At 35.1% G+C, this 27,045-nt stretch overlaps 1 protein-coding gene across 2 annotated transcripts in view; it reads right to left on the bottom strand.

The window, feature by feature from the left end:
* The window catches only part of Glra3 (glycine receptor alpha 3), a 119,419-nt gene that overhangs the window by 54,281 nt on the left and 38,093 nt on the right, over positions 1 to 27,045 (bottom strand). For both annotated transcript variants that reach the window (XM_042701501.1, XM_042701506.1), the window contains exons 3-4: positions 18,960 to 19,027; positions 1,139 to 1,362 (exon numbers count right to left, since the gene is read on the bottom strand). In XM_042701501.1, the coding sequence (XP_042557435.1) occupies positions 1,139 to 1,362; positions 18,960 to 19,027 (292 nt within the window). The remainder of the gene's footprint in view (positions 1 to 1,138; positions 1,363 to 18,959; positions 19,028 to 27,045) is intronic.

Here is a 27,045-nt window from a genome sequence, read left to right as displayed (position 1 = left end):
AGGCCAGTCTTGGCTCTAAAGCAATACTTTATTTCAAATATGATACAAATCATAAACATATCATTATTATAAGTATCTAATTTAGCTGTTTACTATATAGGCTGTACCTATATTTTATATTTAATGTGTTGCCAAAGTTGAAGGAGCTCTAAAGTCCAGCTTTCAAAAAATACTATGCTTAGTGTTTATGTTTTAGTATTAATTATAGTTTTAGTTTGGCATAAATTTTTGACAAAGATCTAGGCTTTATAAAGTTTTTTATAAAGGGTTATGTTTATATCCTTAGGTAAAATGGAACTCTGTGTATCTTAGGGTGATCACAAACTTACAAACTTTCTTCTTCAGTCTCTTGAACGCTAAAATTATAGTCATTCACCACTATGTCTATAGGTATTTTGCTATCATTTTCTAAATGTTCTGTGATTGTCTAAGAACTGTACAGTAAATAACTCCCATAGATGAGATCTTTTTTGAGATTGTAATAAATATTATGATTGCTTCCTCTTGTTTGGAAGCTACAGTGATTTTTTTTTTGCTTGCTTATCTTCATTAATTTTAATCATCAAACCCCCCACTTTGTAGATATTAGAAGAGATGAAAATTTCCCAGATGCTCAATGATATCTAAAAAGGAGAGTATAAAATATAGATTTCAGAGAAACAAACCATTTTTTCACCTATCAATATTTAAAAGATGTATATATGAAAATTTTTAATCAGGTGAATGACCCACTTTGCCTTTTAATTTGTGTTATTACTCTTACTAACCTGGTATGTTAAGAATCACTTAGGCCACTTGTTTAAAAGGAGGGTTTCCAAGAGTTATTAATGTGTTTTCTAGAAGTAAGATTTAGGCCTGTTATTGAGCCGACATACGGAGAAAATAGTATGTGAAGAAACACAAAATGTGAACAATAAGTTACTTGATAATATCAAACTCTCGCCAGAGGGCTGCGATGTAGCTCAGTGGCAAAGCACTTACCTAGCAAGTGCAACGTCCTGGGTTCCATCCCCAGTACCAAAAAAGAAAATTTGAAAAAATAAAAACTCTCACCAGAAAGTAAAAACAGAACTAGAAGAACAACTATCTCCTATGATTCTTTCTTCACCAAAATCAGGGATTTTAATCTATGTCTCACCTTATGGAATAAAGCACATTTCCATTTTTGAAAATTCTTAGCAGTTTGTTGTCCGTAGTGACTTCATGAAAGTTGGCACCCTTTTCGTTGGCAAAGAACAAGTCAGGTTTCCAAATGGAGTCCAACATGGATGGGTCAAGATCTAAAGAGTCATCAGGGTATTCGCTGTATGCCAGTCGAGGGTCATTCCATTTCTGACGAAGAAAAATATTCACTCTGTAATCCTGAGGAGGAGAGACGAAGGAAGGGAAGGGATGAAGGGGGAGGAAGGCGAGGGAGGGAGGTGGAAGGGGGAGGAGGGAGAGGAGGAAGAAGAGAAGGAGGAATAAGAAGAGAGAGAGAGAGATTCTCCTTTAGGAAATTTAGAAAACTCCACAGTACCAGTGTATTGCCAGTTCATTATCTCATCAGTGATTGGAACACTCTAAGGGAACATGCAGATAGGACCAGGATGCACATGTGTGGGAAGAAGGGGTGCATGGAAATCTCAGTAGCAGTGTCTCATTTCTACTGTGAATCTGAAACTACTTAAAAAATAAAGTCGTTTAGTTAAGTGCCTGGTTTACACCTGGTTCATACCTTGCTGTTTGGGAAAGCACGATTGTTGTGATTGTCGCTCAAGGCCAGACATGGCAGAAAAAGTTTTGGGAGATTGGGAAACTCATTCTCAACAAAGATCTGGGCATGGCAGCGTGGGCTTTTGGTCCTGGTTGCTGGAAAGCATCAGTGTCATTATTAAGTGTGAAATAGTCATTAACAATAGATTTTCCTTTGCAAGTAATTGGAGAGGAGAGAACCTTCAGGACAATGATCACAATGTATAACCAACTGTGAAAAGACTCCCAGAATTCTTCCTGTTTGAAGAAGTATTAGTCAGAGATCCTGGCTTATTTTAAATGACCAGAAAATATATTGCCTAAGAAAAGAGAAGGATGTTCAGTCACCCTAGGAAGCGTCTTAATGGTTTAGTTTTATGGAATTTTCTTATTCTGAAACATTCTATCTGTATGGGTTCCATGCATCAGAAAGCACACACAGTAATATTTAATGGTGGGGTAATTTCTCTCAACACCATAATATTCCTCGTGTTGCCTGTACCATCTGCTGTAGGAACCTACCACAGGCAGGGTGGTGGTCCCAGACAACTGATGTTGAAATAATGGCCCAGTGCGAAAGTCTCAGTGACTAAACCAATAGAAAAGAAAGCCATTCTCAAAGAGCTCCTTGGAGACTTAGAAAGGTTACTTCAAATTTCTCTTGTCTTCTTCATTACACATGTGTTTATTATCTTTGAAAAGTCTAGAGTTAGTTTGTAAATTACTACAGTTTTTAAAGGAGCATAATTGTATACCAAGTCTGGGAACAAAGAGAGAGGGGGCGGTATTTCTTGGAAGCCAGGCATGGTGGTACATGCCTATGAACACTAAGATAAGAGGATGTTGAGGTATGGTGAGTTTAAGGCCAGCTTGGGCTATGAATTGAGTTCATGATCTGAATCATGAGACTCAGTTTCAAAAGGCCAAGGACTAGCGTTACAACCAAGTGGTGAAGTCCTTGCCTAGCATCTCCCTACATCCCACACAGAAAGAAGTAGTGGCTGGAATGTAAAGTATATATTTTTGCAATGAAACACTACTCTTTATATCTCATTTGGCAAATTTTATGTGAATTAGAAACTAAAAATTAAAGATAGGAGTCAGGAGCAGTGGCTTGTATCTCAGATGTGGAGATTGGCAAGATGAAGGTTCAAGGCCAGCTTGGGGGAAAATAATCAATGAGTCTTCATGTTACCAAAGAAGACTGGCACTGTGGTGCATGTTTGTCATCCCAGTTATGCAAGAAGCATAGGTAGGAGGAATATTAGGCTAAACAAGGCAAAAATGTAAGACCTTATCTGAAAAATAAAAAAGCAAAGAAGTGCTGGCAAACATGGCTCAAATGGTACCATACTTGGCGAATATGAGAGCCTGGATTCAAACTCCAGGACTACCCCATCCAAAAAATAGAATCAAGAAAATTTAAAACAGAGAGTGTTAAAGATGAAATAAAGAACCCTCCAATAAAATAATTTCTGGAGAGATAGTCTTGTACATCAATAAGATAATTTTTAGAGAGAAGATACATAAATACTCTTACAGGATTTAGAGATTTATTTCAAATAATAACGTTTATTCCATTTGGGGATACCTGGCTTTATATGTAGATACCGGCACAGAGCCAGTATTTCTAGAAGCTCATTGTAATATTTTTTTCTAGCAAATTGGTTTCTTTCATAATGTACGCATAGCAGTGATTAACAAGACCTAATTCAGACCTGTGCTCTCTTCTCCTCTCAACTCCTCTGTGTCTGCAAATTGTGTGCCTAATGAGTGGTCTTCATACAACTGGCCTAGCTAATCAGGTGCAAGACATTCTCTTTTATATCATGTAATACCAAAAGAGCTGTAGATGGTGGTGCTGTAGATGGTGGGGGATGGGAAAGGATGGCTCAACTTCCTGTATCCTGTTTTTGTCCACTTTCGTCAGTTCTTAAACTCCTCTTCATCTCACAGTATAACAAATAGGCAGACCATGTTTACATGTTCTGGTTTAGACAACATAATCTTTTTTTTTGGGGGGGGGGGTCCGGTCGTGGGGACTGAACTCTGGGCCTGGGTGCTGTCCCTCAGCTCTTCAGTTCAAGGCTAGCACTCTAACACTTGAGCCACAGCGCCACTTCTGGCTTTTTTCTTTTTGCTTATGTGGTGCTGAGGAATCGAACCCAGGGTCTCGAGCATGCAAGGCAAGCACTACCACTGAGCCACCTTCCCAGCCCCTAGACAACATAATCTGGCACTACTACTTTGCTGTATGATCTGAACTTTGCAATACAAATCTATTCAACACGATGTAAAACAAACACACTTGTCTGATTTTATAGTCGCTAGAAGTTATTCATACAATCACATGTTAAAATGGGCACACTGTAAGATTTATTAATTTGCAATATGCATACTAACAATATGGCAATAATAATCTGCTTATTTTTTGTTTCAGGACTTCTGTTAAGCAGCTATTTTTCCCCTTTCCTTTTTATGATGTCTGGCATCAGTTTCCCAAACTGAAGTATAGTTTGATCTTCAGAACATCATGATCTCCATCAGCTCAACACATGCTCTTCAAATCGTCATTCCAAAACATGTCTTTCCAATTCTGGGAAAAAGTATTTTTGAACAAAGCTGAAAGATAATTTGTACTTTAAAGATATATAATGACATCTGAATCCTATAACTAGTATGCTTTGTTGAATGTCTTATAAAAAAAACTTTTATAGATTATATATTTTCATAAAATTGTGGCATACTAGTGATACTTAATACATAAATAATATTATGTAATAATCACCACATTGCCACCTCACACGGAAATCCTGTGCCAATAAGCAGTTAACTTTCCCCACAGCCATAATGGCTAGCCATAGTGAATCTGCTTCCAGTCTCCATAGTTCTGCCCACTTTGGCTATTTCATACAATATGACATCTTTTGTGTCTGAGACCTTTTGCTTACTGCACTGTTGTATGAAATGTGTAAAGTACCATTAAGAGCATAGAAATTGCCTAATTTATAAAAAACTTGAAGTTTCTTAGTGGAAGAATTTCATTATCAATGTGATATAGCTTCAAGAATATAAGTATTTACAGAATTGAATATTATATATTCAAACATATATATTGTTATATATACATAACTATCACAATGTATAAATACATATGTGTATATATATATCTTTATGTACCTATCCTATCTATCTAACTAATCAATATATAAGTCATAATAAACTTCACTTAACATAAAAGACAAAACAGTAGCTTTTATTAATATGAATAATACTAATTTGCACGCGTTAAATTAGATGCTTTCTTTGGACTTGAAGAAAAATATTAATATTATTCATATGATCAGTTTTAAAATATAAACTGCTGCTTCTGAGAAAAATTAAATGTCTAGAATTTATTCTTATTTACTCTTTGTTACAATATAATAAAATCAGAATTAAAAGCTGAATGTGATAAGTACTAGACACTTTGCTTCTTAGGTAACACCATTCATTTTATTATTTCTATATTTACAGGTATTTGAGGATATGAAAGCCTATTTAAAAGTATTTTTCTGGGAACCGGTTGCTCATGCCTGTAAACCTAGCTATTCAGGAGGCTGAGATCTGAGGATCATGGTTCAAAGCCAGCTTGGGCAGGAAAGTCCATGAGACTCTTATCTCCAATAAATCACTAGAAAACTGGAAGTGGCATTGTATCTCAAGCGGTAGAGCATTTTCCTTGAGCTGAAGAGCTGAGGGATAGTGCCCAAGCCCAGAGTTCAAGCCCCACAACTGACAAAAAAAGTATTTTAGTGTAGGATGTTATCAAAAGAAACATATATATTTAATATGACGAAGGAAACCTAGGTAGTTAATTAAGAGACATAAGCTGTTTTATACAAAGCCTGGAATACAAATGTATAAAATGGAATTATCTATAAAAGAAGTCAGAGAAGCCAGACTTAATCTCTATGTTGACTCTTTTAGGGTCAAATCTTCACAGTTGTCACCTTAAAGCCACTGATCTATTCTTCATCTTTTTGCCATTTTTGCCAAAATGTAATATAAGCTGCATCATATAATAGTTAACCTTATAAATCTGACATAATTATCAGTTTATTCCTCTTAACTACTGAGTAATATTCCCTAGTATGGATATACCATAATGCTTATTCATCCATTGATGGACTGTGGATGCTTTTACAATATTTGATGAGTATGAATAGTCCTATTGTATACATTAGTGTTCAGGTTTTTCAATAAAGTACAAGATTTTACTTCTCTTAAGTAAATATGTATTGTTGCTAAGTCATATTAGATATATATATACACATATATATGCATATACATTTAGATAAAGATGCTAAACTACTAGCTATTAGAGTGGCTATAATTTTCACTGTCTCCAACAATTTGAGAGTTAGAGATCTCATATTAAAAATTTAAGCTATACTAATATGTGTGACATGATAACTCATTATGATGTTAATTCATTTGGTCAATGCCTGATCATGTTCATAAGCCTTTTGTACTTAGTGACATTTTTATATATCTTTAAATGAAGGTTTAAAACCATTTATTCATTTAAATGCATTCTTTAATCTATCATGTAAAATTCCTAATATATATTTTTGGATACATATACTTTGATATTACCCTGTCAGATTAGGATATCAGAAAATAATTTTTGCAAAAATTTGTCTTTCTTCACTGATGCATTTCTCAAAATTTTTAGTTATAATAAGGTTCACTTTACCTTTCACCTATTATTTAGTTTATGATTTTGGTGTTATATCTAAGCACTCTTTGCTTTACTTCACAAATATTTTCTCCATTTTTTTGGTTTCTTCTAGGATTTTTTTTTTCTGTTTTTAATATAGGGTCTTGCTATGTAGTCCACATTGGCCTCAAATTTCTAAACCTCCTGTTCCTCCCTACTGCTAGAATTATAGGTGTGTGTCATAACTTGCAGACAATTCTAAAAAGTTTAAAATGTTTAGGTCGTATATATAAAATAACCAATTGTTCTAATATTACTTGTTGAAAAGTCTATTATATTATTTTAGTAAATAAGTGTCCTTATGGATTCTGAGGAACATATTGGAATAGAGTATTGGATACATATTGGAATAAAGTAATATATTTGCTCAGCTCTGAATTTTATTCAGCTTTCAATAAAGTAAAATTTTACTTCTCTTAACTATGCCAGATGGTTAGCTTCAATTAGAAATTATTTACCATGATTATTATTAAAGTAGCAATTTTAGAACAACCTTCTTTCCCAAAGAGGGGAAAAGCATAAGTATGACAAAGTACAACCTATCTCAACAACTTTTAGAAGAATTCAGAATAAATAATACTTAAGATATTTTTAAACACATGTTCTTTGTTGGAAATTTGACAGGTTAAAATTGAAGCAGTTCAATATTTGCATGCATATTGGCTAGGGACTAACCTAATTCATTTGGTGCTAGGAGAATGTGTTCTTTTTTATTAAGCTATTTTGAGACATATGATTGGAGGAGTAAGAGTACTATAGCTAGCTTCAAGTATTGAATTGTTCTGAATGAAATAAGTTTCAGACGGTATTCCTTAATAACTACGGCACTAAAAGGTGTCAAGGGCAAACAGTTTAACCCTAGTCAGTAATAAGAAATAGAATCTTCAGAAAGGAAAGAAGATTGCAATTAATATTGCATTCTGAATAAAAAAAGCCAACTGGGATAATACAGAGTAAGACAGTTCTAAACTCATGGAGAAATTTGAAAAGCAAATCTTCTTTGTTTCTGATGTTTGCTTTTGATTCTTTGCTTTGAAAGATGTAAATCTGAAAGATGTAAATTCAGACTTGCAATACACATAACTTATAAATTTGTGATGTCTCACCTCTTCAAGCTTTGCTTTTGGCAGTTATCACCTTTCGCAGAAAGACATAAATGACTTGAAATGAATTGCAGACTCCGTCATTCATTTTCTTGAAACACCCCTGGTTCTCAAAAGCCCAGTCTTTGTCCCAAGGAATGGCATGCATAAAAAATCAGAAGGCATAACAGAAATGTTGAATGGGCAGGAGATAAGATGGGGACAGAAGGTAAAACAGATTATGTAGGATATTATAAATCGCAGGAATATACATTTTTCTCCAGGATGAAATATCTGAGAGGAAATGAGAGAGCAGAACAAGTACAGTGTCTTATGTGAATGTTTGACAGATCCCTGTAGCTCTGGGGTAAAGGTGAGAGTGGCAACCAAGGAGAAGCTGAGTTCGATCCTCCAGCTGTTACCATTATGATGGAAAGTGATGTACAAAGCAGTGACAAAGAGACAGATTGAGAAATACTAGGGAGATAGAATTATTGCAACTTTGTGACTTATTAGTTATTGAGTATAGGAGAAGAGTGAACAATCCCTAAGGTTCCTGGCTAATTCATAAAGACTATAAATTTGAAGAAGGAGATTGAATATGGTGATCTTTAGGAATCTGTGTAATTTGAGGGAGATTACCAGTTCATTTTATTGAGAAGCATACTTACTGAATAAAGGATGGTGTCAGTGTAATTCACTTTTTATTCACATTTCAGCATACACATATACTGTTTAAAACACTATATTCCATAGTAATTTAGGTTTGTTCTTATCAGCATTTCATCTAGAGACACTAGATCTATATCTATTGACTTAAAGTTTACCACCAGAAAACCAAGAGAGATGGTAGGCTTATACATAGAGGTTGTATCTATCTAAAAAAGTGCCTTTGAACTCAAAGAAGGGCCAGCATTGAGGAACTAGAAAGACTACAAATAAATTGAGGGAAAAGTGGTCAGAGAGTTATAAACTGAAGGCTACTGGATCAAAGAGGCTAAAACAAAAGAGGTTTCCAGAAGAGCATGATCAACAATGATAAATACCATAAAGAGGTTGACAGAGGTGAAGATTAGACAGAGTATTGTGGTTATCAAATCCTTAGGAAGAACAACTTAATGAAGTGATTGGCCAAAAAGCTTGTTGGGCTCCTGGTTTCAGCAGTTTGGATCCACAGTTAGCTGGATCTATTGTTAATGGGCCTGTAATAAAGCAGGAACATCATGGTAGACAGGTATGGTAAACAGAGACTGCTAATCTCATAGCAGCCAGGAAACATAGAGAGAGAGAGATAGACAGACAGACAGACAAGCAGAGACAGAGACAGAGAGGAAGAGTGGACAGAGGGGCCTGAGACTGGGACATGATAAAAGCATGCCTCCTATAACCCATTTCATCTAACCTGTCCCCATATTTCTAATAGTTCATTCATATATGAACTGATCATGGATTAACCACCATTGAGGTTGATGCATCAATCCTCAGCATCAGCACCAGCACACTGGTTGGGGCCTAAGCCTTCAATATATGACTTTGGGACCCTTTTATATCCAAAGCACAACAGCAAGGAATTGGAGAATCAGATCATGTGCAGCCATTTGAAGTATTGGTGCTATGAAAGGAAGGAGAGGAATGTGAAAACAGCCAGATACATTTCCATGGACACGTTTCCCAGGGACTGTTTCAATTTTAACAGATCAGTTAGCAAATTGAAATGTTGAAAGTGGTAGACACACAAAGAAAGGAGAGGAATATATTGAGTGTGAACCTCGATTCAATAGGGCTTTAAGATTTAATCTAGAAAAAATTGGGAGCTAATCTTATGTAAAAGGAGGACAATGTATTTGAGGTTGTTAACAAGAATGTTGGTGTATATGTAGGTCAGGTTTTAGATTTGATTACAAGAAGCTAAAGGGGAACTTGAATACAAGTTTTATTTATTTGTTTCTAAAGAGAAGAGAGAACAGTTTTGTGGTCCATGGGAAACACAGGCATTCAACCTCTACTTGATTTGTCCTATCTACCTATACTGAAGAGATGAGAGAGGCAAATATTAAAGTTAAGAGCCTAAATGTCCTTTTTTTTGTTTCACAGATCAGGTACACTTATGTGGGATAGTGGTAAAGCAACTTTGCTCATTCTGGGCTTGTGCTTCTTCTGTAAACATGTAAATGGTAAATATCCACTTTCAGTCATGGGTTTCATGCTGGTTGAAAGAATAAATGTAAGTTGTTTAGTTATTATTTTATTTTTAGCTCAGTTGCAGTGGTTTCTTGGTGACGAGATTTAAACATGCAGTATGTTTCTGGAATCAACTGCTGCAGTAGCAACCTTCCTGATTTCCAATCTTCCTGGCTCAGGAATGAGGAGGAACTTTGCCGAAACCCTGAATCTGTGGTGCCATCATTGCTCTCTAGTTTCCCATGATTCTTAGGGACAATACCTGTCTGTGGGGTGGCTGACAGGCTTTCTGTTATAATCACTAAGTGTATATGGAAGCAGAATGGGCCGCCATAGTTAATTTGGAGAGGAAAATTGCGGGGAGATTTGGAGAGGTTCATTTGGCCTGTTTGTGTTTGAAAACCACGAATGTTTGAATCCAATAAACAACAGGAAATTGATAGTGCATAGAAATAGTGACTATATTAAATTTTTATCTGTTTGCCTGAAATTAATTACATGATTTTTGGCAAACTGAATATTGAAGTTCATAGCAAATAACAATGTCATAGGCATGAGGGAATCAAGAGCTAAAAGGTGGTCTTTTAGCAGTGGGAAAACTCTCTCTTTCTCTCTCTTCTCTCTCATACACACATCCTACACAGAAATTTAGAATCTTATATTATTGCCTGGTAAAAGTACCATTTAGCATTTTTCATTATTTTGTTTCTTATGGGTAGATGGTATGGCATCTTTTTTTAAAAAAATGCCACCAAAGGAAGCTCTTCACAAATTTTTATGGTGATGATAGTGACCAAAGTGAGCAATGAAATTTAGCACTAATTAATTCCAGGGCAAAATAAACATGATTACTGTAAATGAATCAAGTTTTAATGGTATCCAGACAAAGTAAATCATGGTGATCTCTGACAGAAGGTGGTTAATAGCAGAGTCTGTAGGTTTGGAATACAAGAGCAGCTCATTAAGGATTTTTTGTTTTTAGTCGGTCATGGGGTTTGAACTCTGGGCCTGGGCATTCTTCCTCAGCTCTTCAGCTCAAGGCGAGAGCGCTCTACTACTTGAGCCACAGTGCCACTTCCAGTTTTCTAGTGGATTATTGGACATAAGAGTCTCACGGACTTTTCTGCCTGGGCTAGCTTTGAGATGTAATCCTCAGATCTTAGCCTCCTGAGTAGTTAGGATTACAGGCGTGAACGCCCAGCTAGGAAAATCTTATGAATAATCAGAATCACACTGGAGAAGACAAAGAGAAAGACCTTACCATCTCTAAGAAAGATTTTACTACTGGTGGGTTGATATTCCAATTATGAGAAAAGCTTTCAAATGAAACCTAGAAGTATCATACAGTTAAGATTTCATTGTATATGCAATGTATTTAAAAAGTGTAAGGGAAGGGTTGGATTGAAGAAGGATGGGATTGTTGAGGAAGAGTGGCCCATCTCCCTTGTACAACTAACTAAAGCTAAGAACAAAGAAAAAGTCTTAGACGTATTGTGCAAAGAACTTTCCTTCCAGAGACTCATCAAGGATGGAAAGTTTACCTTTATATGAATTTATCCAGAGAAAAGAAAAGCTCTATTATTTTCCTTCTCCCACCCCATCCCTTTTTCCCCTTTCTTATCTCTCTGTCCTTCAATGTCTCCCCCATTCTTTCTCTCTTTCTCCTTTCTATAATAAATTATGCATTTAGAGAAACTTCCTCTGGCTAAGCCAAAATATTAATGCCATATGCAAGATGTATGTTTTACACATTTGTTGCTGTTGGGTATGAACTACATTCGAATTACATTAACAACAACTTTATCGAACAGTGAAAGATAAGACTTGGGTAATGTTTATAAAAGTGAAATGTAGACATAAATATCATCATAAAAGCAGGAAGGAAAATCTGTCTCTCATGTTAGAATGAAAAATAAATCTGAACTAATAGATGGGCATGATTTCAGGCACATGTGTGAAGTTTGAAAAAAAATCACATTGAAAGACAATAAAAGGAAGAATATATTTGATCTCTAGACCATATTTATCGATAACTTTTCAAATAGGTAGAGTATACGGGAGCATATACTTTCTCCTATTGTTCAGTCAGTGCTTCTGTCCCACTATGTAACAGCATTACTATTACATTTATTTCCTAGTACAAACATAGATATTTTAGCATTGGCCAAACATGTACACAAGTGTCTTAAACATATGAACTTCAGAGCATGCAAGCTCAAGACAGACATCATTCCCAAGGGAGCAAAGAAAGAAAAGATTCTTGATGGGTAAAAAAAATCTTGTTCTTTTATGTATAATTCAGACATACTGAGGGTATATAAATGATTATACAGTATGGCTGAAGTGTTAAAATTTCATGGGGAGGGTAATTAAGGAAGAAGATGAACAAAAAGGCTCCTTGGGGTGGCATTTTGAAAAAAGGGCTTGAAAAACATCGCCTCAGGGAATGCCAAAGCCAAAGAGAGATGCAAGCACAAATGCATTTCTTTTCATGTGTGCTGTCATCTTTTGATTCATCATCTTAATCTTAAAGAGCACAGATGAGGAATAGCAATTATCTTCAGAGCTAGTTATAATACGGTAAGGAGTAAAAGAGACTTAGAATTAGTATTTTTAGCCTTTTTAGTAGCTGCTTCTTGGGGTGTGAATATAAAGTATATGTGATGTTGTAGCTCCAGGAATGATCATTGAAAGACTCAGTGAGCAAAAGCTGCAAGATGACCTGTAGTGTATAAGCAGTAACTGCGTAAGTACATTAACTGAAAACATGGTAGATTCGGGAGAGAACACAAGCGATGTCATTCCTCAGAAAGGCTCACAGTCCATCCAAACAAACATCATAAAATGGGTACTTGAAAGGTGGTGGAATCAAGGTTAGAGGGTAGAGAAATGAAGAGGAATTGGTGAGAGTACAGTCGTAAAATTCAATATCCCACAAAATTAAAAAGAAATGGAAGAAAAGAGTAGAGTTGGGAAGAATGGGGAATGATGAAAGAGTGACTTCGATCAAGATCAATTGTATTGAAATCAATTGAAAAAAATTACTATGGGATGGAGAAACAGCAAAAGAATAACATAAAGCAAACAACACAACTTCCATTAAAGAAAGGAGTTAAGATTTCAAAGATTTCATTTGCCTGTCTTTTTAACTATCTGAGCAGAGGGAGAAAGCAGGAGAGAGAGAGAGAGAAAGGGAGAGAGAAAGACAGACAGAGACAGAGAGAGACAGACAGAGAGAGACAGAGAGAAACAGAGAGAGACAGAAACACAGAAAGACAGACATAGAGACACACAGAGACAGAGACAGAGAGAGAAAGAGAGACAGACAGAGATACAGACAGAGAAAGCGAGATAGACAGGGGAACAGATGGAGTGATCAATGAATTAAGTGAGGGGTAAGTACAGAGAAATGCCTTACTATTCAAAAGTCCAGGAACAGAAAAGTCCCAGAGACTGGAGGACTTAGTGGAAAAGCAAGCCCTTCCAACTGTCTTTCCTACGTTAGGAGGAAAACAACAGTTCATTAACCTCTAGAGAATACAGTGACTGGGTTTCACAGATGAAGAGGGTCCAGACATTGTTAGGGAATATAACTTATGGCAACTTATCTATTTGTTATGTTATACTCACTTTTGTTATTTAAAACCCTTAATAACATAATTTTGGCAGGTTTATGTGTCTTATGCTTTAGCTTATCTCTAAAGTATTGCAAAATGTCAAGAAACTACTAAAGGAGAAGTTTCTTAAATATGGTACTGATTATAGTCATGGGCTATAGTAATTGCTAATACATCTGTTTCTTCATGTTCTCTATGGAAAAGTTTATGTTAACAAGCATCCGTAATGATGAGATGGAGAGAAAAATGATTATCCTTTTGTTTTAAAATCAAACTTCCAAGTATTCAATTCAGTTGAGTATATTTGTGTGTCTATGTGTAAAAGAGAGAGAGACACACACACAGACACAGAGAGACACAGAGACACAGAGAGATAGTGGCTGATTTATTGTCCAGAAATAATTTTCCATTTTCTATTAATGTCCTAAGGAACAAAGACTGCTTAATTTAACTCTTTGGCCTGCATCTGCTATATGTGACAGAGTCCATGTGGCGCAGCCTGAGGTCCTTGTCAGATTGACTTATTGGAGCCTGTCTGATTCAAAGGCATTGGGATTGTTTTGCAGATAAACTGGTAGCCCCATATAGCAACTGAGAAGTGCCACCAAAATGGTCTAGAAAACTTCAGTGTTAATTTTATCATGTTTCTGTCAGATCAGCATGGCAGGTGAAGAGCTATTTGCAACTTAAATCGCTTGCCACATTACTTAATAATAATTGACATGCTAAGTCCATAAAAAAGTAACAAATTATGACTACTGTCAATCATTTTAGAGAATCCAATTTACAATCTTGCTTCTTATTTTATCTTTTGAGGTTGAAATGACATTGTGAAGTGTAATCTTTCAAGAAATCAAATTATCTGAGAGGAAAAAAAGCTTGCTTATAAATACCATGAAAATGAAGTTGCTATGACCTGTCATAACAAGCACCTGTCATTTCTATATTGTATTAAGTAGTCAATATATGTGTTTAACTGGTCTTGTAGCAAAGAATTCTATTCACAGTATTCTTTTAAAGATATCCATGTACAGGTAATACTTACTTTCCATTATAAATGAACTTGAAGGTTTGTTTATTTATGTTTATTATCATATTTAACTCTAACATCTTCATTTTTTCCTCTACACAAATATTTCAAATGTCTATATACAATGAATTACTTTTAAACATAGTTATCCCAAAGAAACTCTACAAATATAGATTGTCTAGTAAAAGAGCAGAGCTACAGAGGTATATATTTAAGAAAGCCTAGCCTCTCTATCTATTTTTCTTTCTTTGGTAATTAGCATCTGAATTGCAAATCTGTTTTTCACCACTGTTTGTTTAACAGCAAAGCAACACTAGTGTTCTTTGTGATATTCTCTGCAGGAAATTTTACCTTTGGGAATGGGATCTTCCAACAGTTTCCTTTTGAAACATAGTGTTTATAAGCATGAGCTGGTGAATAAATACTGTAAGCAGAGCTTTGTTAATATTCCTGATGGGGTCACTAAGGTGAGCATCATCCATACCCTCTTTGGTTCAGCAACAATCCCACAAATAAGCCATTTCGGACTAGTGCTTCTAAATGATTGTTCAGAGCACATTCACACTGTCAGTCAATGGCTACTCATGTGTGAGATTGAAAAATCTTTCATACCAAAGCTATGGCTATATTTCATTTGGTTTTACGACTCTAAGGGAAATAAGACAGGGAGGGAAAGGTATTAACAGATATACCGTTAATATTAAAAGGCTTGCAGGATACATTGAGGTTATTCCCAAAAGACGAAGAGTAAATTAATGAATCCATAAATATGAGATACACATCGAATACTATTGTGGTAATCATAAAAATTACCTTTACAGAAGTTTAAGTGGATACCAAGATCTAAGGACTCACTCTGGGAAAAAGGATAGAAAAAAAGGACTTTCTTTATGCACATTTCCTCCAACTGTCATGAACAAAAGTTCTTTCAAACCATACTCAATTCCTGTAATAACTATATCTTTACATTTTGATTTTTTAAATCATTCTTGGATCACTATAATATAATATAATATCACTATTATATAAATATAGACATGAATTTTTCTGTAAAGAACTATGTAACTAGCAACACAGCTTGAATGAACAAATGCCTTTTTGAGAAAATATTACTATAAGAACTTATGTGACCTTTATTCACAAATGTCCATCCTTATGTCAATAAGAAACAATTAGAAAATAGAATTTAAAACATGCACACACAAACACAAACACACATTTTCAAACTCAATGCAAGAAGGCTTAGAAGCAATGACATCTCTGCAGCAGCGAATTGAACTATCCAAGATGGGTCTAGAATATCTTAGAGGTAACTAGAGCACAAGGAAATGCTCAATAAATGAACTGGTGGGAATATACCAAAGAAATGTTGCTGTGAACTGAACAAATGCTCAGTGGACAAAAGTGGAAGAATTTAAACAACAAAATAATTAATGTAGTATTATTAACCAAGTTATTCTACTTGTGGGCAGAGTCTTGCTCCCTCTTTTATGTAAAGATCAGAAAATAGTATGTAATTATTTTCAGTTCAATTGTTCTATAGTAATGAAAACATTAAAAAATAAGTATTCAACAAAAATAGAATGGGTAAATATATTAATAAATTACAATTTCAATGAAAATTAATAAAATTGTGTACATATAAACATGGACTATCACAAAATACATAAACTTAAAGCAAACCAAAACTATACATAAATAAATTTATGCTTTCATGAATGTGGAATAAGGCTCATGGCAATATCTGTAGTGGTTTTTTTGATGTAGGAAAGCCATATATTGGTACTGGAGCAAACAGTTTACAATTTACTTGTCATATATAAAGCTGGTGGTAGGTACAACAGTGCTGCATAAATGATCTATTCATGTTTATATGCCTAAGATTTTGATAAAATACTTTAAAATGTATTAAAAGGTTAAAGATTTCAGTAGCTTGGGTGTGCAGGTGTTATCACTTTTTTTATTGATTTAGACTTTCTTGCATAATCTAATTATTCAATAATTGAAAGTCATATCTACATGTATTTGCCCATTGCAACAACAAAAATAAACTAACATTATCCCACATTGAGGAGTATAAAAAGATACATAGAAAAATACCAGGATGGACATAGTTAACTGTGTGTTGCTAATCTGTTGGGTATATTATTAACAAACATTAATACAAAAATAATTAAAAATAATAAAAATGAATAAAAATCATGAAAGCTGCTCATGACTAAGAAGAGTGATAGATGCTAATAGAATTTCAGAGGGGTAGTACTTGGTAATAAGACATGTAGGAAAGATTGGGAAAGCTGAAATATAGTAGGGTCTTGTTAATATGCTTGCATATTTGGAAAATATTTTGTAGAATATATCCTGTAAAGGAAGTCTTCTACTATTAAATTCATCTGGTGCAGGTTTATTGTAGTGTGTGATTTTTGGTTGGGAGACTGATGAATTTCCTTATAATGAGAAGAAACCTTTAAGAACCTGAGTCTCAGGAGCCCCCTATTTTGTTATTTCCCCTTAGTCTACAAAGATGGGTACAGCCCATCAACCACTCCGAATCTTGCTGCTGAAATTATTTGGTGGACACTATTTTGCAAAATAGAAATTTAGAGAAATGAAGTTCCAGGATTTTAAGATTAGATAGAATGAGCACAAATGATTTAAATGGAAAGCTGGTCAGATATGGAAATACAATTTGGGAATCTAAGTAGAAAAAAGCTAGCAGTGATTCTGTCTTTGCATAATTTGGGCTGAGTATGTACAAATGTGGTATACAAAGCAGAACCAGCTATTCAGCCAGTATCCTGAATATGCCAAAGGCTAAACAGGGTTGGTTTAAGTTTAAAAAATGAAATCATTCTGGGTATCAGTGATGCCCACCTATCAAGCTACTCAGGAGGCTGAGATATGAGGATTGTGGTTGAAAGCTAGAACTGGCAAAAAAGTACATGCAACTCTTATCTCTAATTAACCACCAAAAAGCCAGAATTGAAGCTGTGATTCAAGTGATAGAGCCCTAGCCTTGAACAACAACAACAACAAAAACTTCAGGTACAGTGTCAAAGCCCTTATTTCAAGCCACAAGTCTAGTACAAACACACACACACACACACACACACACACACACACACCACTTGAATTCCACCAGAATGGCACTGTAATTATATAAATCATAGTCATTTTCTATGTGTATTCTCGTATACATGTTTCCATTGAGTCCTACTGTATTTAAGGAAATTCTCTACAATGTACACAGAATATGAGTTCAGATCTTCCCCTTGAATACTTCTATTATAATTATTTGGAGCTGAATAGAATTATAGAGCTCTTGCTACATGACTAAATGTTGCATGCACAAGGGAAATGGCATTTTGAAGTAAATGATAACAGGAAGTCTATCTTTCCTTGTTGATATTCATATTCTTTCCTACATATACAAGTCTACACCTCCCCAAGCACATAGCTATAGTTATTTGCATATTAAGTTAATTTTCCTTAGGAAATTCATTATCAAGTGATTCTAAAATATGCAAAAATGCTTATAATTATATCATAATGGTTTAGGAAACTATGAACTCTTTAAGTATTTTATATCCTATTTAAGTAAAAACCCACTTGGGAAATTAATGCAAATTACTTGTGCTAAATTTGTAATTCTAGGTAATTCTAGGTAATTTAAGAACTGTGATGCATACTTTTCCAAAAAAGTTAGCTGTAGGGAAGTGGAGCTGTGGCTCAAGTGGTAGAGCACTCGCCTTGAGCTGAAGAATTCAGGGACAGTGCCCAGGCCCAGAGTTCAAGCCCCACAATCAACCAAAAAAAAATTAACTGTAGGACAATTTTACAGATATTCACTACTTCAACTATGTATTTCTTCCTTTTATTTAGCTAAGTTCCGCAGTAGAAGTGACAGAGCAAAACAAGAGTATAAAATTTGAACTGTGATGATAAGTTCTATGATAATTTTGCTTTTAATGTATTGATTTTCAGTGATCTAATTACATAGTAATATTTAATAAAGGCATGCTTTATAGTATTCGCAAATTTGTATGTGGATTTGTATAAGATTTTGTGTTCAAACAACTATGATAGTCAACTTGAAAAAAATTATACAATGGGACACTCAAAATAATGGTGGAAATTCGTGTATACAGGGTAACTGAATATGACAATATGTACGGTTATGCATATATCTGGCTAATAGAGATCTCTAGAAATGAATAAATAGCGAAATGGTAAAATTTCAGTTGAATTTGATTCATCATAATAGATTATTTAATTGGAGAATGAAAGGAACCCACTACTGCTTACACAGGTATCTTCTAATACACTTTTTCTAAACATTGTTAACTACAGCTGATTGCAGTTATTTTTTTCCGCTGATATGATCTTTTGAACAGTCTCATTGTGGTTAAGTGGAAGTGTGCATAACATTAACAGGAAATTTCCTACTACTGAGATTCAGAGTGAATCCCGTGGAACCTTGTTACACAGGAAATTTCCAACTAATATGATTCGGAGTGAATTACGCGGAACCTTGTTACAGTGTGCTTACTTACCATGGTAGCCTCTGCGATGGAGCCGAAGCTGTTTATGAAGATGTTGCATGTGACGTTAACTGGAGGACCTGCGAGAGATGGAAACATCAGGGCTACTTATCTCAAATATTTCCAAATGAAGTTACAAGGCTCATTTATTCATTTTTTAAACCAAATGTCTAAAACCAGTGCACAACAACTGAGCAGGAGTTTCTGGGATCAATAAATTACTGAGCACTTCTTTTTGTCAAGTTCTGGGTTGCTTGCTCCATTAATATCATTTATTTCATAATAACTCTGCCAGTGGGAAATGTTCTATCATTTGCACTCTGGGATGTCAGAGTTCAGAGAGGACATGGAAGGTTGCAGGAAGAAGCCATGGTCATGTCTGTTTCTAAGAACTGTGCTTTTCCCCTAATCTTCACAGAGCAGTCAAAGCATTGGATCATCTGATTTCCATCTCAGAGATTCATTTGAGATCTATATAAATAACTACAGTGTCAGATTGTGTACCATCGGCTAAAATGGCTCTGATTTAAACTCTAGGTTGTCAGATAAGGCCATCCACATAAACTGATTTATAAGTTTGTGTTTTTTATCTGAACATATTTTTTACAAGAACAACTTTATTTACTTTTTTTTTTTTTGCCAATAGTGGGGTTTGAACTCGGTGCTTTAGTGCCTGAGCTCTTCTGCTTAAGTTTAGTGCTTCACTACTTTCTGCCACAGCTCCACTTCCAGTTTTGACTTTCCTACCGGGGCAGGCTTTCAACTGTAAACCTCAGTTCTCAGCCTCTTGAGTAGCGAGGATTACAGTGTCTGGCTCAAATTTACTTTTTGTTAAGATGGCTACAAAAGAGTATAGTAGCCCCTTGCCCTAGATTACCCTTCCACCTTTCTTCTTCTTTTTTTAAAGATAAAAAATCATTTTTAATAAATTGAAGAGGTTATTTGGGTATTTCTATCACTTTCTCTAAATGACATGTTTGTTCATTTCAAATGTGTCTGTTTTAGGCATTTGTTCAGATGTCCACCAAGAAGACAGGGGTTTAGTCTTTTCTTCATATATTATCCCTTTCATTTACCCCGTAAATCTATTTTCTCTTCATCCATTACCAAAATATTGTTAAAGCCTCCATATTATTAGGGCAGTGTTTACTTCCTATATATTGCAACAATGTACATAAGCCAAAAATTATACCAGGATTGTATTTCCTTTTCTGCAGAGCATTTTCCTGAGATTGATCACTCTTTTGTGTGCATTTCAACTTTCTCTTTGCATGTCATTGGTTTATCCACAAGTTTCTGAAAATGTCTAAATTATGTTTCAATGTATTCAGATTCATCAGACCTTCTGTTAATTTTATTTTCTTTAGGAGTTACTATCCAGAATATTTTCTCTAGAATAAAGCGGTCATCTAAATTTGACACCCATCCCTTCCTATCACAATGGAATGACTATCATCACTTTATTTCATGGGATCCTATTTCCCTGTCCCCATTCTTACATCTTTGTTGGTTTATTTCTTCATGTTAATTGAATGTATCTTTCATTAACTTTTTGAAGACTAATGAGGGTGTGCAGCTTTGAGAGTTTCACTGTCCACAAATGTGCTTCTCATTTTTTCACACTTAATGCATACTTCAATTTAGTAGAATTTTTTAGGTTGGAAGTTGTTTAATCTTCGGATTGTTTCAACATCTTCTGTTATTGTCAATTTTCTATTATAGCCATCAAAAAGTTCAAAGCCATTCTTATTCCTGATCTTCATAAATAGCCTATTTTTTCTTTTTAATGATAAATGGAATGTTCAATTTTTAAAATTATTTCATTAGTTAGCATGATTTAAGATATTATTTGATGTTTTGATTTACATACATGTGATTATTACTAGTACAAAATTTTCATCTTTAGTTTGGTTCTGGGGATTGAAACCAGGACATTACATATACTACTCAAGCACTCTACTATTCCCAGCCTTTGTTTTTCATTACATATTCTCTAGATGGTAATTTGTTTTACCAAAAGGTAAAGGATACAAAAAAGAAAAAATATATAGTAAAATAAACAGGAAGATTCATAATTCTGAGTCAGTCCTCTGTTGTATATTGAAAGCAGCTCAGGATGCATCATCTAGAAATGCCTGACTGTCACATTCAAGTTTAGTTGTATGGAATACAACCAAGGCATCTGCTCTTTTGTAATTATTTGCTTGTTTTGTGGTGTTAGGCCTTGTGTACACCATACAAATATTCCATTGTGCCTTATACCTCCAGTCCAGCATCAAGGCTTTGAAAAGTTCACTAGGTGAGTAGAATATGTAAGAGTATTTGGAAACTTCTGGCCTAAAGAATCCCACACTAAGGCTGGGAAGTTGGCTCAGTGGTAGAGTGCTTGGCTTGCATGCCTGAGGCCCTGGGTTCAATTCCTCAGCACCACATAAGCAAAAAAACGGAAATGGTGCTGTGGCTCAAGTGGTAGAGCGCTAGCCTTGAGCTGAAGAGCTGAGGGACAGTGCCCAAGCCCAGAGTTCAGGCCCCACGACCGGACCCAAAAAAAAAAAAAAAAAAGAATCCCACACTAGGAAACATCTATAGCCAACATCAAGCAGGGCCAAAACTTAACTGAAATTTTCTTAGAAAGAGAGAGTGAGAAAGTTGTCTATTGTGAATTTGGTGAATACTGATAAAAATAAACAGCGTAGATGTTACATACTCAAAAACTCAAGATTCTCAAGCCTGTATACTTCTAGAACATAAAACTTTAACAGATACAGAAGCTAAATTGTTTTAAATGAAGGATGGTTATTTATAGGAAAAAAGTCCTGAGTCCTGTAATAGCCTTGAATAAAAGCTGATTAATAAACAGAATTTCAACAATCTTCCTGGGTTATTTATTAAAAAACCATTTGCAATGTTTACTTAGTAAAATCTGTAATATGTCAAGGTATCGTCTATATAAGAATGGAGAAAGTGTTACTTGGTCTCACTGTTAGAGATCATTTATTTCACTTAATGTAAGTGATGAACTCGGAAAATAAACACAGGCTGACTGGCAGCCGTGAAGAGCTGAAACAAGTATTTCATATTGTATGTTATCCTCCTGTTTTCTCACTTAACCCTAAAACACCATTATTTTCTTTGCTTGGCAACAGCAATAGGAACCTGGGGAATATTATTTGGCTTGAGATAAATTGTCGTGTGCTCTAGTGACTTGTGTTTACAAGAGAGAAAACACAAGAGCATAAAAAACCGGGTGAATCCATCTTCCTATAAAGAACAGTGGAAGACAAGCCATGTCAGGGAACGTGGTCCTGGACAAAGCTGATACTAATGATGGGTAGATGTATTGACTCCTAATGGGGGAAATGATTTCTCTCACTCCAATGTATCAAGGAAAAAAGTAGTTATTTACATATTAATTTGGAATAGGCATTGAATAACAAGGGAGTCCATTGTCTAATATTTTGCTTGTGTCTTTTAAACTTTATTATCCACAGAATTATAGCAGTGAAAAATAAGACGGAGGCAAAGACTCAGTGGTGCCTCAGGGTTCTTAAGTCAGTATGGTCTGTTTGTGGTACATGTAGTGTTCCTGGGAAGCAAGTCCTATGTGATAGTTCTTCATGATTGCAGGAAAGTTCTGGAAGGCACATTCTGATGTTTTGTGTAGGGAGAAGAAACTTCTAAGGGTTTTTTTTTTTTTTTTTTTTTTTTTTCATATAGCTCTCCTTAGTTATCAGAGGCTTTTGCAGAAAAGTCAATGAATGACAAAAGACAATAAATATGCTTCTGTAGAAACATGATGGCCAAAAGAACAGTGGCTCATTTAGGTTTTGGTTTATGGCTGTGATCAGGATACCTCATCTAATAGAAAACAGAATCAGCTTCTCCTCTCCAGCCTCCAGCGAGATGGAGAATGCAAACGCTTTTGTCTAAAATGACACAGTCTGGTTTCAAAATCTAAATTACACGTGGAAATAGGATATCTCACATTGCTATCTGATAATCAGGTAGATTTATTTCCTATATGCTAAAGTGTATAATGTTTTGCTTAGTTTTTTTTTTTTTCCAGGGCTGAGGACCGAACCCAGGGCCTTGCGCGCACCGGGCAGGCGCCTTTCCACTGGGCTAAACCCCCAGCCCCTCCTTTGCTTAGTTTTTACTTGAGTCCTAGTTGTGTGAATTCTCTTGTGCAGAACAAAAAAAAGCACAAGAATTCAGGCACTAAATCCTAACTCTGAGTATCAAAAACACATCACATCCCTTGTGAAGACATGCCCATGAATAAATAAATAATGATTTTCTTTAAAAAAGGCTGAGTTTACTGGCTTTATCTGAGTGATTTAAGAACCAGAGATTGGCAGATCACAGTGACCACCTCCGGCAAAAAGAAGTTCATGGGACTCCATCTCAAACAAAGCTGTGGTCAGGGGTACATGGCGGTCATTCCCAGCTACAGGGGAAACACGGCAGGTGGGCTGCAACCCAGTCCATCCTAGGTATAATGTGAGATTCTATCTCAAAAATGATAAATGCAAAAATGACCTAGGTGTGTGCCTCACATGGTAGAGGGCTTGCCTAGCAAGTACAAAAGCCCTAACTTCAAGCCCTGAACCACCAAGTATAGGTCTAGTAAAATATAAATCAAATTGGCAGTAAGAGTCATTGATTCAGATGCCATAATATGCTATAAAGTTATTTCAAATTTACCCCCTAAACTATTTGGAGTTCTTATGAATTCTCGATCGTGAGACCGGGGGAACTAAGGTAACATTGGGAATATTTGCACCAATGGGTAAATTCTTAGACTCCTAGAAAACAGGAATGCGTTATGATCTTACAGGTGAGAGATAGAATGAATCTTACCAAGTGCAGTGAGAGTGGAGACCGATTACAAAGCATGAATTGCTTTAGCATCACAGTGTTTTCTAAACATATTAGGTTCTTCCCATGAGGCTTCTGGTCCATGTCAGATCAGGGTAGCAATTTTGGAACAGTCTTTTAATCCTAGCCATTGCTATGACTAGTTCAAACATTTTGTAGAGAATGAAGCTCAAAGAAGATTGTAAATTTTCTATTGCTATCACAGACAACACCTGTTTAGCAGTCCTTAGCCAATCTGTTCCTTCTCTGTGCCAAGGCAAAAGCTGTTTTATCCATCCAATACACTACTATGTTTAGCCACAGAGCAAATAACTGCTATAGCATCCATATGGCAAATTGTGCTTTCAAAGTGTTCATTCCATTAGACATCCTTGGCCCGTAAAGCAAATGACAGTAGTTGCAGATGTTTGTGATAGCAGATTTTCTTTTAAATGTTTCTTAAAGAAATAGAACATGGCTTTTAAATGTAGACAGAAAGTAAAGGCAGAATCACAGAGTCAAACACAAAGGGTTGGTGATGATCTCATTGTCATTTATATTGGGCAAAAATGGCTTATCAGGCAGATAAAAAGTAAACAAGTGATTAATGCAAAGGTTCACAAGAATTACTAGAACATTTACCATATTTTATTAAATACTTTATTAAAGACAAAAATATAATTAATGAATAATTTATAAAATAATCAAATTACAGATTTGTGTATATGCATGTATATTTGTATATATATACATACGTGAGTTTTATGTACATACAGAAAAGTGTGTTTGTGTGTCTATGAATATAGTGTTATATATTGGATATTAAACCCAAGAACTTATGCATGCTAGGAAAATAACATCTTCAACCTTTTATTATTTTTATTTTGTTTGTGAGATAAGATCTCTCACTTTGTCTGTGCTGGCTTTTAACTTTAAATCCTTCTATCTTTTGCTTCTCAATTAGTTGGAATGTCAGATATAAATCACTATACCTAATATTTCCTCCTTCCTTCCTTCCTTCTTCCCTCCCTCCCTCCCTTCCTTCCTTCCTTCCTTCCTTCCTTCCTTCCTTCCTTCATATATATATATATATATAAACATATACATATATATTTTTATTGCAGTTCTATGGTTTGTGCTTAGAACCTTATATTTCCTGGATAAATCCTTTACCACTTGAAAAACATTTTATACAGATAACTGATAGAATGAGTAGAAAATGAGTTTTGGAACACAAGACACCCTGTGGCTAAAATATACTATAGGTTTGTCACAAAGGGAGAAAAGGATTAATATAAAGAAATATTACTGGTAAAAAGAAATCATGAAGGCATTTGAGATCAAGCAAAGATTATGTTTAGATAAAAATGGAGTGGCCATTTGAGACAAAATAAGAAAATTTAATAAAAATACAACAAACACTTGGAACAAACCAAGACTCAATCTCTAATTCAAAGAGAAATTACAAAGTGCATAAAATATCCTAAGAGAATAATTTGTCAGTGTCCAAATTAGATTTAAAGGTCATTAGGCAGTAAAACTATCCTATACGAATGATAGACACTACTAGAAAGTTGCCCAAACCTGCACAACACAATGAATGGGCTGTAATATAAATGACAGACTTCAGGTAACATCGGTTTATCAACTGTAATAAATATACCACATTCATAGCGAACGTCAATAATGGGACAAGCTATGGGGGATATGGGATGTGAAATTTCCTGCACAACTAAAATGCTGTAACATCTACCTACTATCTTTTAAAGTATTATTGCAAACAGCCTAGAGCTCAGAATGTATATAAACTTTACTTAATAGTTCTTTTTAGCAGACGCCAAGATCATGTATAAAACTATAAATTTAATAAGATATTTAAAGAGATTTTAATTGCACAATTTTCTTTGCAATGACACAAAACAAATTATTTTAGAGAAATAAAAATATCTACATTTAAATTGCTGTTGGGGGATTTAATATTTTGAGTTCTAAATATAATTTAGATATGAGACCCTTGTCCGTTGTATGACTAGTGAAGATCTTCTCCCAATCCGTGGGCTTTCTATTGATCTTGCTAACTATGTCCTTTGCCATGCAGAAGCTCTGCAGTTTCATGCAATCCCCATTTGTCCAACCTTTCTTTGATTTGTTGTGTTTCTGGGTCTCTTTTAAGAAAATTTCAGGCTATGCCAAGGAGACCTAGGGTTTCTCCTATTCCATCCTGTAATGTTTTCAGAGTGTCTGCTTTGACTCCGAGGTCTTTGATCCATTTGGAGTGGATTCTGGTGCAGGGTGATATATAAGGATTTAGCTTTAATTTTCAACAAGTGATTAAACAATTTTGTCAGCACCATTTACTGAAGCGGCTGTCTTTCTTCCATTCTATTTTTTTTAGCTCTCTGTTTTCGATTAGGGTGCTATAGGTCTGTGGATTCATTTCTGGGTCTTCAGTTCTATTCTATTGTCCTCAGGTCTGTTATTGTGCCAGTACCAAGCTGTTTTTGATTGCTATGGCTTTTTAGTAGAGTTTGAAATTTGGTATTGATATTCCTCCAGCACTGTTCTTTCTGCTAAGGATTCTTTTTGCTCTTCAAGGTCTTTTATTGTTCCATATGAATATTTGGATTGCTTCTTCTATTTCATTGAAGATTGGAGTTGGGATATTGATAGGTATCACATTGAATTTGTATATAGCCTTTGGCAGTATTGCCATTTTCACGATGTTAATTCTCCCAATCCAAGAGCATGGGAGGTTTTTCCACTTCCTTAGTTCTGCTTTAATTTCCTTTTGCAGGATTTTAAAGTTTTCATCATAGAGGTCCTTCACTTCTTTAGCAAAGTTAACTCCTAGGTATTTTATTTTTTGTTGGGCTATTACAAAAGGAGTTGCTTTCCTGATTTCAGCTGTGCTCTTCTCGTTATTGGCATACAGAAAAGCCATTGAATTTTGAAGGTTAACTTTGTACCCGGCTACTTTGTCAAAGTTTCAGATCAGCTCGAGTAACTTGAGAGTGGAGTCCATGGGGTACTTTAAATACAAAATCAAGTCATTTGCAGAGAGGGAGAGTTTTACTTCATCTTTCCATATTTGGATGCCCTTTATGTTTGCATATTGTGTTATTGCTCTAGCTAAGCATTCTAATACTAAATTAAAGAGGAGTGGAGAGAGTGGACATCCTTTTCTCGTTTCTGAGTTAAGAGGAAATGGCTTTAGCTTTCACCATTAAGTATAATGAAAAGA

The sequence above is a fragment of the Dipodomys spectabilis genome, unplaced genomic scaffold (assembly GCF_019054845.1).
Source record: "Dipodomys spectabilis isolate Male_0828 unplaced genomic scaffold, ASM1905484v1 ptg000009l, whole genome shotgun sequence".
In the NCBI taxonomy this organism is placed as follows: domain Eukaryota; kingdom Metazoa; phylum Chordata; class Mammalia; order Rodentia; family Heteromyidae; genus Dipodomys; species Dipodomys spectabilis.
Note: the sequence above shows the minus strand (reverse complement) of the source record. Positions and strands in the feature narration are given on the sequence as shown.